Below are 27,473 nucleotides of genomic sequence, written 5' to 3'. Positions count from 1 at the left end.
TTTTCATATTAATAAATAAATATAATGTTAAAAAAATAAGTAAATTTAAATAATATATTTAATAATAATTTAAATAATATATTGGTTAATATATGTGTGTGTGTGGTTAAGTATTATAGTATTTAATTTATCAATTAAGATTGAAGATTCTTTTTAGTCAACTAGCAACAAAGTGGACATAAAGACACATGAGAGTATGAGATTGCAAGTTCGAACCTAGCCAAGGTACAATTGAAGTAATAATATTTGAGATGACAGTGATGAATGACGTGGCAGTGATAAATGATATGGTAGTGACGTAGCGGTGAGGTCGCATTGATCCACTAGGTGACTAAGGCATGGAGGTGACTGGTGAGGTGGTAGTGAGGTAGCACTAGTCCACTGAGTGACTAGGTAGTGGTAAGGTGGCATTAATCCACTAGGTGATGTGGCAATAATATTTTGTCCATCTAATAAATTTGCAATGGAATTAGCGACGGAATAAGCCCATTGAAAAATTAGTAACGGATTAGCGACGAAATACATTCTGTCATAAAGTCAAATAATTTTATCCTTATTTAGTGACAGAAAATTTCTGTTGCTATTCCATTGAAAATTAGCGATGAAATTACATTCCGTCGCTAATGAATTAGTGATAGTGTTTTTACCAATGAAAATATTCCGTCGCTAATCCGTTTAGGGATAGAATTTTCACTGATTAGTGATAAAATTTTTTGTCCCTAATCAGTTGTTTTTTTGTATTGTCTCATGTTTGGATGAAGAAAGAAAAGTAAGAGGAAGGAAAAGTAGGAAAGAAAATGAGGCATAGGACCCATCACATTTTTTTCTCCAAATTTTATCTCCCATATATGGAGAGATTTTGAGAAGAAAAATTCTCATTCACACTATGCCCTAGCACTAGGAAAATGGGTTACGGGCCAGCTTGCTAGCTAGTCAACACGGCTTGGCATTTTTGTGGGTTGAGTTGGGCTAGCCTGCTAGATAAAATGGGCTAGAAAACCTAACTCAACCCATTTTTTAGCGAGGTAGCCAACTCGCGGCCTAGCTCGTAAAAATTTATCAAAATTTTTTAACAATTTAAAATTTATATAATATAAATATAGATATATTTATTTCACATTTTAAAGTAAATTAGAAATTAAAGAACTTGTGCATAAATAAAATAAACATAGAATTCAACACCAAGAAAATTCAATTTGTTAGATTTTTAAATTTAATCATCACTTTTTTTAGGTGTGTTATTTTTCTCAATGAGAAAAAAATTTGAATATAAACTCATATTTTTTTCTTAATGAATTTATTTTATGATTTCAATAATAGATCTTATGAGATTTTTAAATAATATATATTCAAAATATTTCTATAAAAATTAATAAATTATTGATTTACAAACTATAACAAAAATTTTATTTGGCAATTGTAAAAAGAATTTACACTACATTTCAATGTAAAGAACATATTTGAAAGTCATAAATTATATATTTGAGAAATATTATCATTATTGCAAATTTATAAAAAGATATAATGTGATTAAAAAAATAAAAATATTTTTTAAAAAATATGCTAGCTCGCGGGCCAGCTCATTTAGCCCCTGTGCTAACCCATTTTAACCAACTAGTTTTTTGCAGGTTGGGCTAACCTAACTCATTTTAAAAAAACAGCTAATTTGTTCACTCAACTTGTCAAATTTTGCTTGTTAAACGGGCTAACCCATGAGCTCAACCCATTTGCCCGACTCTATTATGCTCTTATGCCTCGCTACTTTAATTTATTCTCTTTATCTTCACCATCACCTTGAGCCTTCTTCGCCCAACAATACATCATATTTGCTTTGCCACTCTCCAGTCTCCCCTCTTGAATCAGCATCTTTCACTTTCTTCTTCACATCTCTCACTGACATTGTTAAATGTAACACTTGCCCCGAATGTTATTCAAAAATCACACAATTTAAATAAACTAAGTGTGGGTTAAGGAGTTAAATCCTAAAACCAACTTAAGAAACAAACCATTTAAATCACTAAGCAGATATATGATTGCAAAGTAAACATTTAAAACTTTTTTTTAAATAAAATTTTTTTATAGGTTTACCTATAATGCACGGAAGCAAGCTAGGCGAAAGCGAGGTAAAAAGATGATGTCATGACATCATTAAATTGCTGTCATGACAGCCCTCCCAGGTCAACTTCCAGAAGGCGCCATTCTGTCATCCGATCCCTGATTGAAGAAATTTTAAAACTCACACGTCACATTCAAAGGGTACTATAAGTGTACAAAATTTTAAAAAAGATACAACAGTCAGATTAAAAATTAGACATGTTAAAAGTTTGGTGATTTTTGTTGTCATGACAGCTAAAAAGCTGTCATGACAGCACCTCTAGACTAACGTTTGAGGTGTACCATTTCATCATCCTATCTCGGATCAGAGCGATTCTAAATCCCACATGTTACTTTTAATAGTAATATTAGCATACCAAATTTTAGAAAGATCCAACAGACGGATTGAATTTCGTGCATGTTGCAGCAACAGCATCATCACTGTTGTTGTCATGACAACTCCTCCAGACCAAATTCTGGAGTGTGCCGTTTCTCCGTCCGATATCTGATCGAGTAATTCCAAAGCCCATACGAAGCTTATAAAAGGTTTTACTTGTGACCAATTTTTAGAGAAATCTAATGGTCAGATTAAGATTTGGGTACCTAGATGCAAAAGTAACAGTTTTTTGGTAAAAACTATTTTCAAAGGGTCCAAATCTCATCCTAATGGTCACAAACCTGTGAGAACACTTTAGACACGTCAAATAAAACTAAAAACACCTGATTAGAACATTTAAATGATAGAAAAACCCGTCATACCAAAATTGACTCGCTCGAGTGCCATTTTTCAAAATGGACCATAACCCCCAAAATTGTACAAATCACACAAGAGTGGTCAAAAACTATTCCAATATCATATACACATATGAATACACACGCTTAACATTTTCAGTTGGCTCAAAGATCTTTGTGGCTCTCTCTATCCAGGGGTAATGTTTTGCCCATAGCACACACCATTTACAATACAACAACTTTACATTTGCTTGTGGAATTACATTATATACAAAAATAAATATTTTCTTATAGTGAAAACTTAGTCTACTAAATAAATCCATCAAAACCACATCCATAGCCAAGTTTCCTAACCACGAGTCTACAATTAAACAAAAATTAGACACAAGCCATACAATCCACACATATACATAATCCCATCCTACTAGCACCCTAATCCTAAATACATTACAATAGATTTCTTAAAAGAAAGGGTTGCAGTTCTTTACAATTTACACAAACACCCTAGCTCTACTACTTTCCCCGTCCTCCACTAGTTTCTTTTGTCTGGACCTAGAAATATTGAAAAGAAAGGGGTGAGACAATTATAGTCTCAGTAACAGAAAATATACATTGATTATTACAAAGTAAGCCATAATTGAATAAACGAATAATAAATTCAACATAGTATATAAATTAGCCATTTAAAATGCATGAATGCATGACATAGGCCGGTATAGCCTTTCGTGACCAACAGAATGTGCCTTGGCACTCTTTAACTTACAGGTAAATCTTATACCACACACTGTACCTCTACAGGCACAAAACATATCTAAGGCATGATCTAATCCACCAATTACCTATGCCCCTTCGACGTGAATCCTAAGCAGTTAAAGCTAACTCTTTCCAGAGCCAGCTCAACTTACTCTCCATGTGAGGGCTACCTTGGCCTAAGCATTCAACCTCACACTTCATATGTCGGATTTCCTCTCCCACTGAGAGGTGTCGAACACTTAATACACTAACCACTTAGTACACTGAGCCCACAATACATAAGGCAACACTGAGTACTGATAGTGTGCCATAGAATATCAAAAGTTCCATACCTTCTCATTGGTGAACTCCTACCGAGATCATACCTTTATTCGTGTCTACCTTCCTCGAGTATTGACCACACCCAACACTCTAAGGTATAAAACATTATAAATCTCCCTTAACAGTTCCTTAACCTATCTAAGGTACCTTACTTAGTTACACTTTCTTAAGTGCAACTTTTATTTATTCGTTATGATTACAATACATGTAAACAAATCTCATTTTCATAAAAACATTGTTGTTAAACAATTAAAAAAAACATACTTGCACTATAATCAAAGCAGTACCCCATAACCCCCTTATAAAGCACATTTAATCTTTTAAAATATGTAATGGGATAGCTAGTAATATTTATCAAAAATAGCTAAAATAGAGTAATAAAAAATAATAAATTCCCCTTTGTACTTTAACCTTGTTACCAAAAGGATTCCTCTTTTACAAAATAGGGACTCGGCTTGTTCTTAACTTTCAAAAAAATTCTACCAATAATCCCTACAATATATAAGTGATCCACATCACTTATCATGACAAATAGCATTAATGGAAGACTATAACTCATACCACACACAACTGAGTCAATGAGTCATAATCCATCCTAATGGTCTATATATTAAACCAACCATTCACATAATATTATTTAACCATCAAACCCATTATTAGCCATTACTAGGCTAATTTCCAATTTATATAATTTTAATCAATTAAAAACCTTCACTTAGTGTCACCAACTTTCACCATTAGCCCTTATAATGAAAACCAAACTTTAATTTAAATCTTATTGGGCTCAAATAGCAAAATTATAATTAAATCAATAGGCTTAAATTATTGAGGAGAAAAACCCAATCTCTCAGGGTTTAATTTATGCCAAAAACACCTCTTTTCATTCAATTATCCACTCAAAAATATTAGATCACTATATAGAAACTCAAAACATCCTCCCTAAGATCCAAAGAAATAAAAGCTTACAAGAATAAAGCTTTTGAGATTAAAATTCAAAAATTTTCTCTTCCAAAAATTTAAGAAAATCAAGAGGGAAGGCGGAGGATTGAAATAGAAAGTTTACCTATTGTGTAGTCGAGCTCGCAACAGTCGTAAAGCCTCCTAAATTCAAGCCTAACTCCCTCTCTTTCTCCTCTCTTCTTCCTCTCTCTCTCTCTCTCTCTCTCTCGTGTGTTCTTTGTTGTTTTCCTTGTTTCATTTCTGCGTTTCTGTGTCTGTTTTCCCTTTAAAATTGATGTTAAAAACATTTTGGGACAAATTACAAGAAAGGGCCTAATATTTTTTTATTATAGCACAAAAGCTCGGGTCAACTTTGATAATTTTTCTCATAGTTAAAAATAAAATAAAACCTAACTTTTGATTAGTAAAATTCAAACTCTGGATCTCTATCAAATTATTCTTAATTTTAATTTAATTATATATATTTTATTTTATTAATTTTTTAAATAAATTTGAGTTTTAAAATTTTAAGATGTTACATTAAATATCCTGGATTCACTAACATTTGTACCCAATTTTGTTTGGTAAAGCGTTATACTCATACACCCCTTTCGTTAGTTGCTATCATCGACATCTAATTTCTATACATATATATTTATTAAATGGTCAGACAAACAGCAAATGCTAAAATAAAGTATTGAAAGGAGAAAATAAATAGCCTTTTAAACATACTTCTGGGCAAAAAGAGGCGTAGGCTTATGGTGTTAATTAAAATAATTAAAATAAAAAATTATTTTTAATAATGTTAATTTTAATATAATTTTGTCTCCAATTTATTTTTATGCAAAATATTACATGAAACATGATATATTTTGATATGAAGATATTATAGTTGTTGTGATGTTTGCTCATTTTCTTTCTTCCTTATTTTTCTCAACTCATCCAACATAAGGAGTGATAACATTTTTTTTCCATTTTTCTTTTCTTTCCATTTTCTTTCTTCCCATTTTCTTTCTTGTCAACTTTTTTTTCTCATCCAAACTGAAGGTAAGCCTCAATAAATTGCCATCTAAGGACTTTTTTGACATATTAGCAATGAAGGACCTTATATTGATTGTAAAAGAGTTTGTGTGAAATATTGATATCAAATGATCTTGCTTCACTTTTCCTTTTTTGTTTTTATAGCAAGGGCATTTATGTCATTTGACTCTTAGCAATTCATGTGAGCTAGGATTGTGCAAATGTCCTTCAATTTTGTCTGACCCAGTCCAACCCGAGATGGTCTTGGTTTTGTTCGGTTCATATAGATATTGGTCCTTCAAAACCACAAAAACTGAAGAGATCAGACTATTTTTTCGGGTTAGACTGGATAATAGACTAGACATTTGGACCACTTGGTCCAGTCTAGTCCTATTAATTCATTTATTATAATTATAACTAATTTATTTTTGACAAATACTTTAAGTGTAATTGATGCTAAAGAGATGATTGTATGAAGATTTGTTGAGTTTGTTTCTAAATTGTTGTTGTAATATAGTGTTATTGATGTTGTTGAGTGCTATTTTTGTTAAAGTTATAAATTTTTATCATTTGCATTATAACAGAAATATTTTTTTCTTATTGTTGGAAATGATTATAGATTTATTATTATTATTATTATTATTATAAGTATTTTTTTTTTTAATTGAGTTTATTAGGTTGAAATGAATTATTACATCTCATAGAGAAAAAAGGAAAAAAAAGCTAAGTGACTATTAGACTAATAAGATCAATTTTTTAATCCTATAAACCAAGTTTAATCTTATTAATCTTCAAATTATTACTAAATAATATTGAACTACAAGCTGCTTAATCTCATTTTTTTATGAACCTCAGGTTAGGGTAAAGTTTAGTATCATCCTATTTTTTGGGCAGCGTTAATGTGAGCGAATGATCTAATTTTGGAATTTGACCAAACTCATTCTTGACAAATAAATTTGCGGCGATGTTTTATTGGGTAATTTTTCCTATTATTAATTCTTTTTTAAATTTTCATGTTCCATTTTTATTTTCACCCTCTAACGCTGGAACATTCATAATAAATCTAGTTTTGTTCGAACTTCGAAGACTCATCCGGCTCTCACTCTTTCTCGATTCTGCTCCCCATCCTCGCAGTTTCCCCGGCACATCGACCTTCGTCTTCCACTTCGGTCGGCGTTTGTTGGAGCCTTGTTCGGAGGCTCATCTTCCATTCTTTGGCGTCTTCTTCTCTTCTCAGCTTATCCCGTCTCTGCAGCTTCGATAATAGGTATGGGATCCCTTCTCGTGTTTGAGCTTCCGTGGCCCTATTTTCCCTCGCATAGTTATTTATTTATTTTGATTGAGTGGGGCGATTGGTTGAAAATATTGCGTTAATTGTCTGGATTGGGTGGATTTCGTGGCGATGGTTGCGTACTTACTACTTAGTGAACTGTGCAAGTGATATTTTGTATTGGTTAAAGAAGAGTGATTAGAGGACTTGTTATTTGTTTGTTTTGGAATTACTATGTTGATTTACTGTTACATGTAGATAACGTTGAACTTAGTTGCACTGTTACACTTAGTCACAATGGTAGAATATCACCTATCCTAATACTATTGCTGTGAAGTTTATTCTTTCTATCCATTGAGTTCAACTTCTTCAGTGTTTGTTTCCTATAAGTTCATACCAAGCTGGAAAAATTGAACTTCTTCTCTAAAATGCCGATGCCACGTGACTTATGGAAGTCTGCGGAAAATTGCAATAACTAATCTTTGAGATTACGGGCACACAATTTAAATGTCATGTTCATGGCTTACTGATATTATAAATGGTTCAGACTGTTTCAAACATATTTTTCCATGAAGTCAGCTAAGATGCTCCGTTCCTAATCACATAATGCATAGTTGAAACTTGTAGATAATTGCGGTAGAGCTACCCTCTAGTTTAAAAGTATTTAGTTAGATTTTCACCTAGGAAAAAGAATTTTACCTTTAAATGTTAGGGAATGTGAGGATTATATGAATACATAATAACATACTTGAAAGCAAACCCGGAAAGTTTGAAACTTGGCATACTTACATGAGGGAGAAAAAAAATGGATAGCTCCGCATGTTGAAGGATTTTTATCTTCCTTTGATAGAATGCTGCCCTCTCCCGACCACAACAACCCTTCCCTACTGGATTTAAAGAAATAATAAAATTTAAGGTAATAGTCAATAGGCCTTCATGAAGGCTCGGTAAGGATAAAAGCAAGCTGGCAAGTTGAAGTTTTTCCTCTAAACCTCCTTTAACTTTGGTTTGACTTGGAGGTGTGGTTTCTTTCAAGTTTCAACCATGGACTGCTGGTTTTGGTGTTGAGGTTGCTGGTTGTTTGTGGATTTGTGGATTTCTTTGGATTAGATTATCACTATTACTATTTGTTTTATTTATAAACTTCTTGGCCTGTGTTTTCTTCAATTATTTTGCTGTCTTTTATTTGTAGAACAATTTCTGGGAATACTTGATGCCCTTTTTGAGTTGCACAAATAAAATTTCAAGATAGTTCATAGAATTACATTTTAAATTTATTCAAATAGTACTATGAACACCCTTATCATTTCCTATATAAGTTTGAGTAATGATTGCTGATATGCATACATTATATTTATGATGTTACTGCTGACTGTTGTACAAGTATTTATTTTTGCTTTTGCATGGAAATAAATTTTACTATTGCTATTAAAAGTAATTATATTTGCAGAAGCCAAGTGCACCCAAAGGATTGGGATTTGGTCCCTTTAATATTCCGCCAGCTTCATGGTAAATTGCCTGAAATTGTTCCTCGCCTTCCCAAACTTGTAGACTTGTGAACTGCATGAAGAAAAATGGTAGAGGAATGTTCAATTTCTATTTGTTGGACTGCCTTTATATTTTGAAAGACTATTTAAAAGCATGTGTTTGATAGCTTTATCCAGCGAAATTCCAGTTGAGCGAAATTGTAGATTCTGTAATATTGATGCAATGTTTTTTGTATATCCAGTGAAAATTGTTGAGGATTTTTTTCATAATTTTATATGATTAAATTTTTAACTTCAATTGACTGCTACGGGATTTGATGGGACAGAATTACTGGGTACAGAAGAAACTGTGATTTTTTAAAAATCCAGGGAAATTTTAATGTAAAAGATAAAAAATATAGTAAACTGGATACTCACTTTTGACTGCAGAAGCTCAGAAATTGACAATTTAAGGTTATTATTATGTCTTCTCAAAATGGGTATGAGAGCCCCCACCATCAGCAGCAACAACAGCCGCTACAGCTGCAACCTACTGGTAAATATGATTTGTTGTATCTTCATTTGATTTATTTTACAATGATGTACTCTGATGGGGTAAATATGACTTTGGCTAGTGAGATAAGGCTTCTTCTTCTTGTTGACCAACTAGTGCAAAAGAGTACAACAGCAACAACAACAACAACAAGTTGCCTTATCCCACTAAGTTGGTCAACAAAAAAAATGAAGCATAAGTAGTGAGGGATGAGCCAACCAGCCTGGACTAGTCAATTTTCTGTGCATAATAACTCTTAATGAGTTAGTGCCTGTTTGGCTACCAGTTTTGAAATGCCAAAAATCGTTTTTCCATTTTGACATGTTTGGTTAAGATTTCTTTGAAGCAAAGCACATTTGCAAAAGAAAAAATTTCTTCCTTCCACTACGTTTTACTTTTGGCAAACTAACTTTTGTAACTAGAAGTCCCTTTGAAAAACAAAACATGCCCTTATTCCTTGGCTTTTGATGAGTATTTGAATGATTATAATTTGTCTAGAAAGAGTCTTACTTAATTCATTTGATAATTTCATGATTTTTGCAAGTTGGTTTCACAGGTGGAGAGCACCATTTTGGTGTGAACTCTGAAACCATTGCTGAGGTGGGATGGTATGTTCTTGGAGAAAATCAGCAGCAGGTGGGCCCATATGCTATCTCAGAGCTGTGCGGTGAGTTTTGGCATCACTTTTATGGACTATTACTAATCTACACGTGTCTAATCCCTGCAAATTGGTGGTTATAGTAACATTAGTGGATTGTGTTATTAGTGTTTTGAAGTCCAGGAGAAGGAAGTTGAAGAAGGCCCTTTAGTCTAGCAACTGTTTTTGTGGTTTCTTATTTCTTGCTTTTGTTGTCACTCCACAAAATTATCGATACCTATGTTCTCATTTCTTGAATTTCAGTTCTTCCATAAGTGAATAGCTCGATTTCAGACTTTCAGGACAGTTGTTGCATGTTGATATCTCTATTTAGCTTTTTTACTTCGCCTGGACAGAGCATTTCTTAAATGGATACCTTTCGGAAAACACACTTGTATGGTCAGAAGGAAGAACTGAATGGCAGCCATTGTCCTCAGTTCCTGAGTTGTGGACAAGAATTTACTCACAGGGATCTGATTATTCAGCTGCAGGTAATTCTTATTCTTATTCTCTATCTCTCTATTTTCTTTTTATTACCTTACTTTGTTCAATCAATCATGGATTTTACTAAGTGACGTACTTTTAATGTCAACCCATGATAATCAAGAGTTTGAGAGATGGCAGAATGAGATAAAGGAAGCAGAAGCACAATTTGAAGGGTCTGAATTTGGATCTGTTTCTGGCGATGTTGGGGCTGAAATTGGAGGTGATTCTGATAGACCTTCCACCCCACCTGAGGGTGAAGAAGAATTTACTGATGACGATGGGACTAAATATAAGTGGAATAAGAATCTTAGGGTTTGGATTCCCCAGGTTGGTGTATCATATCTTTCGTAGCACTTGTCGTGGTGATATATTTTTGATGACATGGATGTTCTCTATTTTTGCATGAGTAATACCCTTTGCTGAATCTTGGCCTTCAAATTTAGGTTATGTTAAATTTAGCTAGCAAATCCTTGGAACTTGTTGCGCTTTATTGAAAAAGGGGGCCCTTTCCTCTAAATCTCTGGGCAACGGCTTCCCTTTGCAATCTTGTATTAATTATCTGAGCGTGTTATTTTAAAATTTGAATTAAGCTGAAGAGAGGTGGCTATCACAAGCTGAGGCCAAGTAATGTGGCACAAAAAATTAGATTGTAGTTTATATTCTTATTTTAACTTGGTTAGTAGTAGTTGTTTTGTTCTTCAAACTTGTTTTATTTCAATCATGTGGTATTTTCTATGTTGTACTACCCAAAATGTCACCCTTCTAAGCTGAGACCTACATGTTTTGCAATTAATTTTTGTATGCACTTTTCACATGTATGTATTGCAACAGCCGTTTTTCATATCAATAATGCCCTTGCATTTGAGCCATGGCAGGGTGGTTGATTCATGAATTTGTCTTTCACTACTTTAACATTTAATAGGAGTACCCATCTGGCAGCAATGATCCTTATGGAGTTGAAGAGATGACTTTCTTGGAGGAAGAGGAAGTTTTCCCCTCGTTAACTGGTTCTGATGCTTCTTTAAAGGATGAAGGTTCAAAACTAAGTAGTTCTATGGCTTCAACAAAGGAAGAAGAAAGTGTTACCGATATGGGAGCTGAAGGAAAGAACGATGGAAAGAGGAAGCTTTCAGATAAGCAAGACGAAAAGAAGGTATTCCACCCTTTTTCATCTTGTGTATTTAAAAAAGCACCCTTTTTTTTGTGTTGCTTTGAGTTAGAAATGTTTTATGATTTTGGAAACCGAATGATGTCTCTTATGACCTGTGTTCTGTTGCAGGAAGCTAATAAACCGCCTGATAGTTGGTTTGAGTTAAAAGTCAATACACATGTTTATGTCACTGGGTTGCCGGAGGATGTTACCACTGAAGAAGTAAGTCTTAATCATTGTTCTGAACTGCCTTGATTATTTCTTGTTGCAAGAAAGTGGCTTGAGAAATATATTGCAGGTGGTGGAGGTGTTTTCCAAGTGTGGCATTATAAAGGAGGTACTATCTTAATCCTGTGCTATGTTGCTTTGAAGTATTGATGAGCATGGCTTATATTTGTTTAGACATATGTTGCACTCTCGGGGATATTTATACGACAAACTCTATTTACACTACGCATTAACATCCAATTAATGGAAAGTGTGTCTGCAGTGCTTCACAAAATACTGTTTAATTTGTTTGATGGAAGAGAAAGGAATGTTGACTATCGTGCTTGCCATGTTTTGGTTGCTAGCATCATTTTCATTGTGTCGTATTCTAGGCACATGCTAGCCTATGCTTACAACCAAAAAGTAAGCACATTTGGCTTTGCAACTCGCACTAGTTGTCACCACTTACTAGGAGTCCTTAGAGAGGTAGAATGAAAGTGGGTATTATATTTATGTTGGCTTCATGTGAATGTGAGTATTATGATAGGACCCTGAAACCAAAAGGCCTCGAATCAAGCTTTATGTTGATAAAGAGACTGGAAGAAAAAAGGGAGATGCATTGGTCACATATCTGAAGGTAACGTTCCTCTTGTTTTGATATGCTTATAACGTACAGTTGTGCATGGTTTTACATTATGTTGGTGTTTACTAGGAACCCTCAGTTGCTTTGGCAATTCAAATATTGGATGGAACTCCTCTTCGCCCTGGTAGCAAGATTCCCATGTCTGTCACCCATGCTAAATTTGAGCAAAAAGGTAGTCATCATTTATTGTTGAATATTTGATGTGATAGTCTCATATTTGCGCACTCACTGACCAGGCATACATATTACATCTAATAAATAGTCTAGTTATTTATTGGGCTTCATTTTGCTTGATGGCTCTTTCTTCAAACTTGCAGGAGAAACATTCATAGCGAAGCAAGTAGATAATAAAAAGAAGAGGAAATTGAAAAGAGTGGAAGAGAAGATGCTTGGCTGGGGTATGTATAGCTTCAGTTTTTGCAACAACAACAACAACAACAACAAGCCTTTATCCCACTAGGTGGGGTCGGCTACATGGATTGCAAGACGCCATTGTGCTCTATCATTTATTAAGCTTTTAGAAATATTATTAATTAAGAGATCACGTTCAACAACTTCCAAGAGTGTTCTCTTAGGCCTTCCTCTACCTCTCTTAATCGGACTCAAAGTTATATGTTCCACTCTTCTCACTGGTGCCTCCCTTGGTCTTCTTTGTACATGCCCAAACCATCTCAACCGATTTTCTACCATTTTTTCCTCAATAGGTGCCACCCTCACTTTTTCACGTATGTGCTCATTTCGAATTTTATCTTTACGTGTATGTCCGCACATCCATCGTAACATTCTCATCTCTGCTACTCCAACTTTATGCTCTTGCTGTCCCGTTAGAGCCCAGCATTCACTACTATATAACATTGCCGGTCTGATAGCAGTACGATAAAACTTTCCTTTAAGTTTATTAGGCACCTTACGGTCACAAATAACTCCTTTAGCTTTTCTCCAATTAAACCACCCAGCTTGAATTCTATGTGAAATATCTCCACTGATTTCGCCATCATTTTGGATAATGGCTCCCAAATATCTAAACTTTTCCACTTGAGGTATAATTTGATCTCCCAATTTTACTTCCAAATTATTTTCGAATAGTCCTTTATCAAATTTACAATATAAATATTCCGTCTTACTTCTACTCAGACGAAAACCTTTCGACTCCAATGTCCTCCTCCATAACTCAAGTTTGCAATTAACCTCTTCTCTTGTCTCTGCTATAAGAACTATATCATCCGCGAAGAGCATACATTTCGGGATTTCCTCTTGAATATGTTCCGTCAAAACATTTAAAATCAAGTTGAACAAATAAGGACTCAGAGATGATCCCTGATGTAGCCCAATCTTTATAGGAAAATCCTTTGTTTGACCACTAGGCGTTCTTATACTAGTTTTTACCCCCTCATACATATCTTGTATGGCTTTAATATAAGCAATCCGTACTCCCTTTTTTTCCAACGCTTTCCAAAGCACTTCTCTTGGTATACGGTCATAAGCTTTTTCCAAATCAATAAAAACCATGTGTAGATCTTTATCTTTACAACGATACTTTTCCATTAATCCCCTTAGTAGATAAATCGCCTCTGTAGTTGATCTACCTGGCATAAAACCAAATTGATTCTCAGAAATACTTGTCTCCAATCTCAACCTATGCTCAATTACTTTCTCCCACAATTTCATTGTGTGGCTCATGAGTTTAATCCCTCTATAGTTAGTACAATTCTGAATATCTCCTTTATTTTTATAAATAGGAATTAATGTACTTCTCCTCCACTCATCAGGCATTTTCTTGGACCGTAAAATCACATTAAATAACTTAGTTAACCATCTCACCCCTTCTTCACCTAAACATTTCCACGCTTCGATAGATATACAATCAGGTCCGTTAGCTCTACCATTTGCCATTTTCTTAAGAGCTTCCTTTACCTCCTTATCACGTATGTTTCGATAGAATGACAAATTTTGTTCTCCTTCACCAATTACTAAATCCTCCAAGTTACTAGATGAATCCTCTCCATCATTGAAAAGTTTAGAAAAATAAGTCTCCCATCTATTTTTAATTTCATCATCTGTAACTAAAATTCTTCCCTCTTCATCCTTAATACACCTTACCTGTTCTAGATCTCTTGATTTTCTTTCCCTACTCTTGGCAATCTTATAAATATTTTGCTCTCCTTCCTTCGTCTCAAGGTTCTTATAAAATTCTTCAAAAGCTTTAGAACGAGCTTCACCCACAGCTCTCTTAGTTTCCTTCTTAGCCATACGGTACCTCTCCCAATTTTCCTCATTGTTACACAAATGTATGGCTTTAAAACAGTTCTTCTTATACTTGATTTTGTCCTGTACACTATTATTCCACCACCAAGACTCCTTATCTCTCGGACCAAGACCTTTCGATTCTCCCAAAACTACTTTTGCAACCTCCCGTATCTTTTTAGCCATATCCTCCCATATGATGTTAGCACTTCCCTGAGAATCCCAAATTCCTTTATCCAAAAGATTTCGCTTGAAAATATCTTGCTTCTCACCTTTTAATTGCCACCACCTAATCCTTGGTGTTACTACTTGTCGACGTTTTTGGATTTTACTCATAATACACACATCAAGGACTAGGACCCTATGTTGTGTCGTTACAGCATCTCCAGGGATCACCTTACAATTTTTACAAAGTTTTCTATCTGTGTTCCTAACCAAAAGAAAATCAATCTGCGACCTTGAGGCTCCACTTTTGTAGGTGATGAGATGCTCATCTCTCTTCTTGAAACAAGTATTGGCAATCTTAAAATCATACGCCAATGAGAAATCAAGAAGAGTTTGCCCTTCATTGTTTAGCTCTCCAAAACCAAAACCACCATGCACCCTCGCATACTGACCAGCTTCCCTCCCGACATGCCCATTAAAGTCTCCTCCAATAAAAATCTTTTCACTCTGTGGTATGTGTCGAATCAACCCCTCCAGATCCTCCCAAAATAATTCCTTAAGACTGGCTTCTGTCCCGACTTGCGGCGCATAAGCGCTAACAATATTAACAGTCTCACGTCCAATTATCATTTTTAAAGAAATAATTCTGTCTCCAATTCTGCTAACTTCTACAACGTTCTTCTTCCACTCCTTATCTATAATGATGCCTACTCCATTGCGTGCACTTACTTTTCCTGTATACCAAAGTTTGAAACCTTGAATATCCTTAGCTTCTTCTCCACGCCATTTTGTTTCTTGCAAGCAAAGGATATTGATTTTCCTTTGAATCATAACCCCTACAACCTCTACAGATTTACAATTTAATGTCCCAACATTCCAAGTACCAAATCTAATTTTGCTCTTATGGACTAACTTCTTTAGCCGCGTGCGTCCAGAATGACGCGGTAGCCCTTGCTCATTTAACACTACATCCGGGCGCCGATGCAGCGGCTCTAACTCACTTATCACTGTACTCGAGCCATGCAGCGCGTTACTTACGGGCAACGACCTAGCATTAACATTATAACGTCTATTGTCCATGTTCATGATAGATTCAACAAATTTTTACATTGGCTGTTGATGGCCTAACACAACCCTCCTCCTTTACCCGGGCTTGGGACCGGCTATAAACATAGCTTCAGTTTTTGCAAATTGTTAATTTAGTAACTTGTCTGAATTGCTATCTGAACAAAACAGAGGATGTCTCATACGTTATTATTTACGGAGGAGAATGAAACATGGGGGAGGTTGGGAGACATTCCTGCCATTCAATCCCCACGATTCAGCTGAGAAATAAATGAGAAAATAATGCGGATAGAGATCCCAATATATTAGGGATCATACAATCAGCGATATTTACAGAAATAAATACATGATGAAAATGGAAATGTTTGCAGAATACTATTCCTAATATTCTGCTAACACTATTCAGTTTCTTCATTATTGAAGCCCATTGCTCCTTCTCTGGTTATTTTGCATGAAATCAGGCGGAGATTGTTGGCATGTCAACCCTGGGGGGGGGTGTTGTCATCCGCTATATTTGTACATTAGAGGAGTCCCAAAAATAACGAGTGAAAAAAAGATTCTGCCTTCTATATCTAGATACTTACAGACCTTGAGTGATATCTAGATATATATGACTTATTCAAACAATACAAAATAAATAATAAACAACAGAAAAATCTTATGGGTGGTTGTTGTGCTTGTGTACAGGACACCTCAATCCTACAAGCATCAACTTTCTCTTTGATGAAGTAGTGGTCTATCTCCGCATGTTTTGTCCAATCATGATGGATATGACTCTTCACTATTCCAATAGTTGATATTATCACAGAAAACCTGAATTGGGCTTTCAAATTCAATCCTCGACTCTTTCAGAAGTATAAGGTGCTAGATTCCCTCACGTATGTTTTCAACTTCAATCCTCAACTCTTTCAAAAGTGTAAGATGCTAGATTGCCTCACACATGCCAAGTGACTATTGCTTGAAGCTTAGCATCAGTACTGTTGCATGAAACCACAGGTTTCTTTTTGCTTCTCCAAGTCACTAGATTTCCGCACAGAAAGGTGCATTACCTAGTGGTTGACCTTCTTGCCTCAATGTACCTGGCCCACTTCGGAATGCTTGATGATTTTGTATGCTACCTATCTGGTATTGTGTGAAAGATTGAAAAGCCCTAAGTCATATCGAGCTTTTTAAAGAAACTAAGGTGTAGTAGTGTGAGCACCTTAGGTCATTCTATTCTCAAGGAGCAATCATTTGCAACCAACTCAAGCCAATGATAGACAGATTAAAATTCCAGAATTGAGGTTGGGAGTTTGGGAGAGAAATTAGTTATTTATATTTGGTTTTAATATGAAATGAGCAAAGGGAAAGTGTGTAAAATTCAACCAACTGTCAAAGTAGTGTCCCATGATTAGATTCCACCATTTTTATCCTTGTACTTCCTTTCCTTGATTTGGATTCAATTGCCTTCTTCAATTGCTGTGTGAGGCTGTCTCAATTACTATTAAGACCAGATGATAGTGACCACTTAGCATTTACATACAAATCATCCAAGATAGATGCACCAATATGTGATTTAACCCTTGAAGCTAGTCCTAGCTTTTGCCTTGCTTTGTTCATGTTTAATACTTTAAATCGATCTAGATTATGATATTAACTAGAATTTAAGATCTAAACTAAAGTTAATCCCATAGCCAAAGAAAAAGAGATTGAAATGGAAACATATATTCATTCATCAAAATTTTGAAGTATAAACACAAACACTTAGAGTGTGCAACTAGTTCAAGAATTAAATGCACATCCTCTCCTCTTTGGAACATGAATTTCGATCAAGAGGAATAATCTAAAACCTAGAATCATTCATCAATAGCACGGATTAGAGAATTAAAGAAGGAAAAGAAAAGGATTCAAAGCAATTGAGAGCAAGATGAAAGGTTTAGAGGAACCCAAGATGTGGTTTCCTCTTCCTTGGAAAGCTTCAAGAATCTAGCATTTCATGGTGATTTGATCCTCAATCTGAGTTGATCTATCTCCAACATGGCTCCCATATCTTCAATATTTGTTTGAGATGAAGAATTGTGGGTAGGAAAGTGTGGGAAAGTGGAGGAAAACGAGAGAAAATTCAGATAAACAAAGTTGAAAATTTTAGAAAAGAGAGGGTAGGTGTGAATGTAATATGAATTTGTGAAGAATGAGTGAATATGCATTTCTAAACCTCATCAAGTTGTGGTGGAGTAAAATGATGAGAATAGGAAGGGTTTTAGGTGATTAAAACCATAATATCTAAAACCACTTAACAAACTTGGTTAGGAGGTTTAAAAATGAATGTGACTACCATTCAAACTAAGTTAATTTGGATGCACATGTAGTTCTTATAGGATGCTCCACACTTGATTAGAACTTGCTAAATACTTCTAAAAAGATGATCAAAGGGTGATGAAGGCTTTGTTGAAATTTTCAATGCTTAGAGTCATTGAAAGTTCCTTGAATCAATCCTTGCATGTGTCATTCTATGATCTTTTTGCTTTCTAGTTTGTCTTTGCAATCCAATTTTTTGGCCATTTAATCTTATTTTAATTTTTTGTTTGCACCTATAATTATTCACACGAGATATCAAAGCATGTGTGTAAAACCATAAAGGGAGAATGACAAAGAAGTCTTTTTATTAATTTAAGTAAGGTCTCAAGTATTAAATTTTAAAAATTTGCAATTCAATATCTCAATTTTGCATTTGTGTTGTGATGAATTTGAACTTGTTTTTTAAATTTTAACATGGTTGAAAAATAAAAAAAAATTTATTTTTCTTGTTAAAATTTGGAATACAAGTGACAAATTCATTACAACGGAGTGGCAAAATTGAAAGATTGAGATGCTAATTCCTAAAATTTGGCACTTGGGACTAACTTGAATTACTTGATCTTTTTGGGACCTCTCTTTCATTCTCCCAATCTTAAATGATAATTTTCAAAATATGACAATTTAGCAATAATGTCTTATATTGGGAACATTCTAGGATTGATGTCTTTTGATATCTTTTTCTGACCTAGAATAAATTTGAAACTCGAACTTGTTTCTTTGGTTTTAAGAAAACAAAAGATACAAACTAGATGAACACGAATGTAAGCGAGGAGTGTGATCTGGTTCTCACCACCTATAGAGGGACCTTTGGCAGCCTTCGATTGGCCCAACCCTAGAACACTATCTCCATTGGCAACTTATGTGAGCCACACATGCCGAAGCTCTGTTTGGTATTAGAAGGTGCAAGGTGGTGTGTGGTAGTGCATGCAAGGTTTGGCTTGATGGCAATGCCTTCCTCCTTGATGGTGTGGCATTTTTGATAAGATTCTGATGTTCTCAGGTTTTGGGGGGTCTCTTCAACTTTTCTTTGTCATGAGCTCCTCGTTCTGTTTGAGCTTTTGGGTCCTTCAGAAAAAGATGCTAGTTTGGGAAAAGATTGGCTCATGGTGGTCCAACGTGTGATGTGATCATGTCGACTGGTTCTGTTCTCCCTCTTCTCCTTGGCTTTTGCCAAGGTTAAATTTTGGCCCTTTACTTCAAACATTGAGTCTATTAAGTCTTTCAAGCTGTTGGGTTTTAATAGTCTTGCATTAGCCTTCTCCTCTTCTTGGAGCCCATTAAGAAACATGCCCATTAGAGTCTCCTCAAATACATCCTCTAGGGTGCTGATAACATCCCATTAAGAAACATGCCCATTAGAGTCTCCTCGGATGCATCCTCTAGGGTGCTGATAACGTCTCAAACTTTTCACTATATTCGAATATAGTCCCCTCCTGTTTCAATGTTGTGATGCGCCGGTGATTGTTAGTCTGAGAACAATGGAATTGCTTAATCACTCTAGCTTTGAAGTCTCTTCAACTTGCCATGGTGCTCGCTTTAGTCCACTAGTACCAATTCAATGCCTTCCCTTCCAATCCTACAACTGTAGCATCCATTTTCTCAGCTTTAGAGATTCCATTGATCGAAAAATACCTTTCCAGGTGAAAGGTCCATCCTATAGGATCATGACCATCGAATAGAGGCATTTCTAGATGTTAGTCCTTCTGCCCTTCTTTATCTCCTACCTCCTTAACTGTCTCTTTGTGTCGATCTTCACCCTCTCCCTCTTTTTTTGGTGGTAATTCATCAGTATTTGGGTCCCCAGTGTGCTCTTCTATGTTCTCGAGATTTTGTTCTCCTGAGAGTTGTTTGAGGTTAGTGAGAATGTCTTTGTTTTGCTCCTGTAATTGAATGAGTCCTCTGCATTGTGGTTCTCTCCTCACAAGCTACCTTATTAGTTTTCTGTAACTCAGCCACTTTCCTGTCCTATTTAACCCCTGTAAATCATTCACTGATTTCTCCAAGCTCTCTAATCTGGCCTCCGTTTGGGTGGTCACCATCCACAGGATCAACCTGCTTTGATACCAAAATTGATGGAACCCAGAAAATATGTCTATTATACTTCATTAACAAGTCAGTTACAGCCTCTTCTGTGGAGAAAAGGAAGAGGAAAATGGATAAATAACTAAGTACATCAGTGAAGGTAGCAGCCACAGCAAACCAGAAGAAACGGAAATAAACGATAGAAGAAACACTCCTTGACATTTGAGAGGTCAGGCACTCTCCCTCAAAACAAGCCACTGTCTGAATGATCTTCATTTAGGGACACTACCCTAGATAACATCTTCTGTCTTGTACTCATTGGGCTTTGTGCTTTTGTCTTGATCTGAATCAGAAACCTTATCCTTGTATGGCTTCTTTGGAAGGTTAGTGGGCTTCTTTCTCTGATAAACACGGCCTCCTTGTACATTGGGCTCATCAGAATCTTGTCTAAGTTATCCCTTGTAAGGACTTTATCATCCACTCAGACTATTAAAATGTTAATCTTGCCATATGCGGCTTGTTTAGTAAACAAGGTACGATCACTGGACGCCTTGGCTTACAATAAGCATATCCAAAATTTGAAACTCATCTCCCTAATACTTCTTACAACCTGCCTACAATATTATCTTAGTCTCCTAAAGCATAGTTACACTTGATTGGACCTTGGATATAACATGGTTGACTCACTCTATCTTCCCATTATTGACCATTCCCAAACCTTGAGCATTCTATCTTATAATTTTCAGTTGACATGATTTGTTCACCTGCCTCCCCTTACTCCCTCCATCACACAAGAGTCTCAGGGGACTCCAGTACTTATACCTGACCGAAGTAGGGTCGAGTTCTTGGTTAAAATAAATTTTAATTCACTCATCTAGTTCATGTAACTTACCCAACTTGAATTATTCATATATATTCATATATTTATATGTTGCTGCTGCTGCTGCTGCTATTATTATTATTATTAGTATTTATTGATAAAACTCCTGTTTAGTTAGGAAGCTTTTTACTTGGGAGCTTTTTTGCTATTAGGAAGGAAGTCTTCGCTTAGCTAGGATGCCTATATGGGTTTCATGTTGAAGTAGGCTGCTAATACATTTAGGTTCCTTCCTTATATGTAGCTCTTTGTTTCTTTTGGAAGGAAAGATTGAATAATTATTTTGAAAATTTTCTCAGTTCAAGCTTAAGTTTCTTTATATGAATCACATTTAATTCCTCACCTTTAACCTGTTATTTCAGTAACTCATCTAAAGAAATCTATTTAACATTTGTCAGTTTTATGATTTATTTATATTTTGTCTGATTTGAGGTTTGAACATGTAAATTTATTATTGATTTTCTTATTTATAATGCAATTCTGATAGTGACATGATTCTTGTACTATTGCTCAGGTGGTCGTGATGATGCAAAAGTTTCAATTCCAGCCACCATCATCCTTCGTTATATGTTCACACCCACGGAATTAAGGGTTGGAGTTACTTTCATATGCTGCTATAATTCTTTATACCATGCAATTAAAAAGAAAAAAAAAAGCATTATGATGGAACCTTGCTGAATATTGAATGAAAAAGTACAAGAATATGGTTGTAGAAATAAATGAAAGGGGAAAATCCTGTGGTTTATTAATGCTCAAATAAACTGAATAATTGTTACAAGACACTTACTAATTCTGGCCAATACTCATTTCCCACTTGATCAGTACAAACAATCACAATAACTGAAGTACAGAACACAGGACACGCTTGTAACAGCACACACTCACTGGCATTTGAGAGGCCAGACTCTTCTCACCATACATCAATGCACGAAAAGGCATCTCTCTCCCTTCCTTACCCTGCATAAGACTACTAGTACTCAAAATATGGCCGTCATACAGCCCCTACTCCCAAAACAGGCATCAACACATCACTATACTATGACATACTGTTCCTGATGGCTAGGTTCCAAGAATAAACAGCTGAACCACATAGTGTTCCCCATTAAGCCACTCTTCCTCACTAACTTCCTCTTAAAGGTCTTGGTAAAATCATGAGTTCTATGACATTATTGGTAAAATCAGTGTTTCACCATTGCCATGCTGGAAACTTGCTATATCAGTGACCATACCCTTGCAAGTATGGAATAGGGCTCCTTGATACTCATCTTCCTGATGAAGTGAACTGCTGAAATTTGACATTCCAAAAATCTCTTGCTATTATTGAGTGTTGATGAATGTTTTAGTTTAAATGTAAATGTTCAGATTCCATCTAAGTTGCACCCTATTTTGTTTAGAGAGGAATTGGAGGATTTTGTGGGATTAGTCATTCATTGGGTGACTCTGATGTGTCCATGTAAAGCACTATTGATATTTTTCTGCTTCTCACTATTGATGGTTCACACAGTAATGTTTCTATTACAATTATGCTGGACAGCCGGAGAACCATAACAAATAGGATTTTCGTTTTCCCTTCCCTGTAGACAATTTTGAAGCTTCCATCTTGGTACAGTTACTTCTCATGCTAACATCTGATAATTCCTAATATGCAGGCTGATGAAAATTTACGTTCAGAGCTAGAAGAAGATGTTAAAGGGGAATGTGTGAAGCTTGGCCCTGTGGACTCAGTGAAGGTAATTTATTTTAGGAGCAAACTTAGTTACTTCAACTCATATTATAAAGGTACTTTTGTTCCCATCAAATTAGAACAGGTGGGATTTAACTTGAGAACTAGAACTTAATATAAGCTTAAGTATATCTATTTATTAGTAGAAAATTTATTGACAAAATAAATTGAGATTCTTGTTAAATCTTTCCTTGTACCGTTAGCAGTTGAACCGAATTAAAGATTAACCGAGACAAAATTTCTCTAGTTTGAAAAGTAATGGGATGACATTGTTGCAATTGAAACTGAGAAAATGATTGGACGAGGAAAAATGGAGAGCAGGAGGAGAAGGAGCTTGCTTGTTGGGTAATTTTTTGAGGACGGGAATGTCAAAGGATTTTCTAGAAACCTTATCCAAAATACCCCAAAATCCTGTGCTATATATTTTTTAATTCCCCCTTTGGAGGAAAATGGATGGTAAATTATTATTATTATTATTATTTTATCATCTGCCACTTAATTTTTTAAAAGTTTCATTGCCAAGATATTTAGTCTGCATAATTATTCTTTTAACTAAATAGTTGTAAATATATATTATAATCATGTACTTTTATTTAATTTTGTTTTCCTTGTGACTTCAGCATCCAAAGAAGGGGATATTTAAGTAATCATTTAATACTCTTTTTATTTTTTCTCTCTTGGATTCTATCCCTTCTCAAATGTACTATTCAACCATTAATACATCTAAAGACATCTATATCTTGTATTAGTAAATAGTAATTTTCAAATGACAGGGTTCTGACAGCTAGTAGAAGGCATGATGAAATGTTCTGATCTAGAAATTACTAATTAAATTCAGTCAGTAGTTTATTGGATAAAGAATATGTTAAATAAAGGATGAAAAAACTGAGCGGGCAATCTATCTTTCCTTATTCAAATAAGAGGCTAAGTACACAGGAACAGAGAAGGAGAAAGGGAGATGGCATACAATCTCTCCACAAAAGGAAAAAATATAAAAGATATTAAGCCTATAATCTCTAAGATGCTGATCAAGATTGCATACAATCCCTCTGTTTACCTACCGTTTGGTCGTACATGAATTCTTTTAATTTATTAACGAATAAAAAGTACCATTCTTTCTTTGCGTTTCCTTTTCCTTGCTCGAGTTAATGATGATTTTGCCTGCAGATTTGTGAGAATCATCCTCAGGGTGTTGTTTTAGTGAAATTCAAGGATAGGAAGGATGCTCAGAAGTGCATAGAATTGATGAATGGGAGATGGTAATTTGATCATGCCATTTTTTTTTTTTTTTTGGAGAAAGTTTTCGTAACATCTTTGAGCAGCATGGTCTACTTGGACATGATGGCTCCCTTGGTTGATCATCCACTGTTAGACATTTTGATGGAAATTATATTTGATTTAATTTAGGGTTTATTAAGATTTGATTTAGCATTTAGGGTTTAATATTATTTCTTTAGTATTTTGGATTTTTTTATTTTAAGTATTAGCTCAAATAACATAAGATATCTAGACTAGTTAGATACCTTATCCTTATTTTTAATATTATGATTTGATTTTGATTTTGATTTTGATTTATTCTTCTTATTTTTATTATTTCCAGGGCTCTATAACTATCTCTAGGGTTTTTCATTTGTATTTAGTTTGGACATAAGCATAAAATTATATAGTTTTCTCTTTCTCTTCCTCTCTCTCTTCCCTCTCTTCTGCCCTTCATCTATTATGGAAGTCAACATTAGGAAAAGTAAAATTTTATATGTATACCAATGATGGGGTAGAATTGTCTAAAAGTGATTTTTAGATAGTTTAGAAATTTTATAAAGAGATTTATTTTTGTTAAGATTTTATAAAAAGCAAACATTTTTTTCTGTTTGGTTATGATAAAAAAAAAGTAATTATTAGTTAGTTATTTTTTAAATTTTTTGATACTTGATCTTGATTTCTGTTGTATAAAAATGATTTCTTATTTATTTATTTTAAAATTTTATGATATCTTCTTGTATTCCACATTTTTTAAAACTTTTATCGTTTATTGTATCATCATGAACATGCAAAATCATTTTTTTTTCCCCAAAAATAAGATAGAAAACAGATTCTGACTATCAGTTCTATAATTTCATCATTTTTGCAATTGCCCATGTCTTCCTGATCTCGTTCAATTCTCACCTCTCTCTTATCTTTTTTAACTTGTTTCTTATTCGTTGTGTCATTCTTTTCCTCGTTTCTTCTTGTCAGGTTTGGCGGAAGACAGATACATGCCAGTGAGGATGATGGTTCAGTTGATCATACCGCTGTCCGGGATTACGATGAAGATGCCATGCGACTGGAGCAGTTTGGCGCAGAACTTGAAGCTGACTGAGTTTAATTCGCTTGATCTGATTTTACCTTAGTAACTCCTTATTCGAGCGAGACTTCCGGAGATCTTGACTTTTCACTCTGGTATTAATCTATCGGATTAGTCAGAGTTGTAGCTTCCAGTTCTTATTTTCTCAACTTTATCTACTTTTCTGTGTAACATGGGTTTTCAATCGGCAGGTTCATGCCACATTTACACTCATTTGCACACTGACAAATGTGTGCTATATTGCTAGCAGGATTTTATTTTTGCTGTTCTCAAAGAAGGTACAGAACTTTGTATATAGCGGGCGCTTTCTTTGGGCACGATGATGTCAAAAGAAGCATTTGAGGCTCATGTTTACTTGTTTTCAAATTAATTTTCTTTAAACCAATACAATTTTGACAACATAACTAAATTTCACAATGTTGGAGTTTATTTAGAGTGAAATATTTTGATTTTTGTGTTTCATCTGAAGTATAGAGCTGCATCACTGCTACAGGGTGTCATTGATGCGTGCTGATAAACTGGACAAAAGCTATTTGATGGAGTCCGAATCTTGTTTGTGTTCCTGGCATTTGTTATGGGATGATTGAGGAGGATAACTGATTAATCGATTTTTTTTCAGAGACACGTGTAGTACTTTACGTATTAGTGACTGGCCTTTCTATTTCTTTTTTAAAAAAAAAAAGTGTGGAGATAATATATATTTTTTTGTTTTGGATAACGAGGATATTTGCAGGAAAAAGAGAAAACTTCAGACTAAAGTTTCAACAAATAGCAGAAAGCTAGAGTTCAACTGTGTTGCATCCAATGATGTGTGTTATTTTGAACATTTTCAATAGAGAAGTCTTCTGTGATGGAATTTTTGTGGCGAGTTTAGTTTGTATCCTCCATTGCAAGTGAGGATGAGAGATCTTAAGTAAGAAGAATCTCCCAAATGTTCCACCATGATATTCTTAATCCAATAGCATTGTATGCAAGGATTCACGAATTATTCTGCTGGTGAAGTTGGAGAACTTACAAAAAAGGGGAAGCGATCGTAATGATTAAGGTAGATATTGACAGAACAGAGAGAATTCTTCTATTTATGAAATTTTTGCAGCCTTACTTCACATTTTTGAAATCTCATATCTAAGTAATTAGATTCAGAATGTTGCTTTGCATGTTGTCGAATCAAAGGATTGGTAGATTATCTAGAAGCATTGCCAGGGGGTGTCCATTTACAAACTTACTTGAGAAATTTGAAATTGTTTTGGAACTAACGCACAATCTATGTGGAAGAGAGCTAGTGACCTTCATGTAAGGCCTCATTCCTTTTCTGCTTAATGAGATGAAGTAAAGTAGATATACCTTCTAATATGTGAAGTTGGTTATCGCGACACAGATTCTTGGAGGTTAGTTGAAGCCAATGAAGAAAATCTTAAATTCTGGTGATTGTGGATCTGATAGAAAAAGAGCCAAACTTGGCAGCTCTTATAAGAGGACAGGCATAAAAAGGTGTTGTATAGTCTGCATAGTCACATCCGAAAACACAGGAAATAGTGTTATTGAGATGATGCGCCCTCAAAACAATCCTAGTTGGTAGAGCTTCATGCACTAGCTTCCATATGAATAAAAGTGTTTTTGTATGGAAGATGAAGACTCCAAAGTGCAGTCCAAAAGCCAGAATTAGTAGGAGTACTGTGGTATCATTATGGAGAATGTTGAAACCCTCAATTACAGTATGGATGCCTTTTCCCCATATTAACTTATCAATACGGCTGCTATAGGAAATAGGCATCTTCAGAACAGCTCCAGCATAAACGTCATCATAGATACTCTTCACAAGAGAAGCATTCCATGCGGCGGCAGTCTAAGGATTGGGGTTTTCATTGATTAGGTTACTACCTTAGATTTGTTTAGATCTTGCACCAAATTCAGATTGGAAGGAGCCTTCCAATTTTGTCAAAAATGGATAAGGACTCACCATTTTTAACTTGCCAAGATAGATGATCTATGATTAGGTTACCATATTTTCAAATTCCTTTCCAAAACCATGAAGCATGGTAGGGAAATTTAAAATTGCAGGTGCCACAACTATTAAATATACTTTTGTTTCGAAGTATTTCTCAAAAGCGAATGTTCCTATGCATTCATTCTCCTCCAACTTGTTTAGCAAGAGCCAAATTCATTTTCGTAGTATTTTGTGCCCTAAACCACCATCTTTGAGAGGAGAAAAGAGGATTTCTTTCCTGGGCAGAGGCATGTTGCGTTAAGAATTTTCAATACACAAAAAAAAAAATCACCAATTTAGCATCAATTGTTGTGCATAATTCCTTAGGCAATCTAACACATGAGAGAGTGTAAATGTTTGAGGCTGAAAGAAAAGACTTGATCAAAGTGAGCCTGGATAATTGAAAGAGAAGTTTTGTCTTCCATGAGACAATTCTCTTAT

At 34.9% G+C, this 27,473-nt stretch overlaps 1 protein-coding gene across 4 annotated transcripts; it reads left to right on the top strand.

Moving 5' to 3' along the window:
- The first annotated feature begins 6,921 nt into the window (after window positions 1-6,921).
- LOC129321935 (splicing factor U2AF-associated protein 2-like) lies at window positions 6,922-26,033 on the top strand. Of its 4 annotated transcripts, XR_008596155.1 has the most exons (18): window positions 6,922-7,126; window positions 8,580-8,638; window positions 9,046-9,151; window positions 9,705-9,815; window positions 10,142-10,276; window positions 10,393-10,598; window positions 11,194-11,424; window positions 11,551-11,643; window positions 11,720-11,758; window positions 12,176-12,265; window positions 12,341-12,443; window positions 12,589-12,669; window positions 21,496-21,572; window positions 22,631-22,711; window positions 23,872-23,963; window positions 24,937-25,140; window positions 25,237-25,323; window positions 25,539-26,033. XR_008596155.1 is itself a non-coding variant. In XM_054967930.1 (16 exons), the coding sequence occupies exons 3-16, from the start codon at window positions 9,079-9,081 to the stop codon at window positions 25,058-25,060; spliced, it is 1,536 nt and encodes a 511-aa protein (XP_054823905.1). In that variant the 5' UTR covers window positions 6,922-7,126; window positions 8,580-8,638; window positions 9,046-9,078; the 3' UTR covers window positions 25,061-25,462. The 4 variants fall into 4 exon arrangements, 2 of the variants coding, with proteins under 2 accessions (XP_054823905.1, XP_054823906.1); XR_008596156.1 differs by lacking the exon at window positions 25,237-25,323; XM_054967930.1 differs by lacking the exon at window positions 25,539-26,033 and having other exon boundaries at window positions 24,937-25,462.
- Window positions 26,034-27,473: the final 1,440 nt, after the last annotated feature.

Source organism: Prosopis cineraria, unplaced genomic scaffold (assembly GCF_029017545.1).
Source record: "Prosopis cineraria cultivar Desert tree isolate PC_DT_omini unplaced genomic scaffold, ASM2901754v1 PC10, whole genome shotgun sequence".
NCBI classification, from domain to species: domain Eukaryota; kingdom Viridiplantae; phylum Streptophyta; class Magnoliopsida; order Fabales; family Fabaceae; genus Prosopis; species Prosopis cineraria.
The sequence above is the reverse complement of the archived record's forward strand: the minus strand, read 5'-3'. Positions and strand labels throughout refer to the sequence as shown.

Coding starts and splice junctions, on each gene's coding strand:
- LOC129321935 (XM_054967930.1), top strand. CDS start 9,079: ATGTCTTCTCAAAATGGGTATGAGAGCCCCCACCATCAGCAGCAACAA. Junction 12,670..21,495: donor AGAGAAGATGCTTGGCTGGG/GTATGTATAGCT, acceptor ACTATTGCTCAG/GTGGTCGTGATGATGCAAAA. Junction 21,573..22,630: donor TCACACCCACGGAATTAAGG/GTTGGAGTTACT, acceptor CCTAATATGCAG/GCTGATGAAAATTTACGTTC.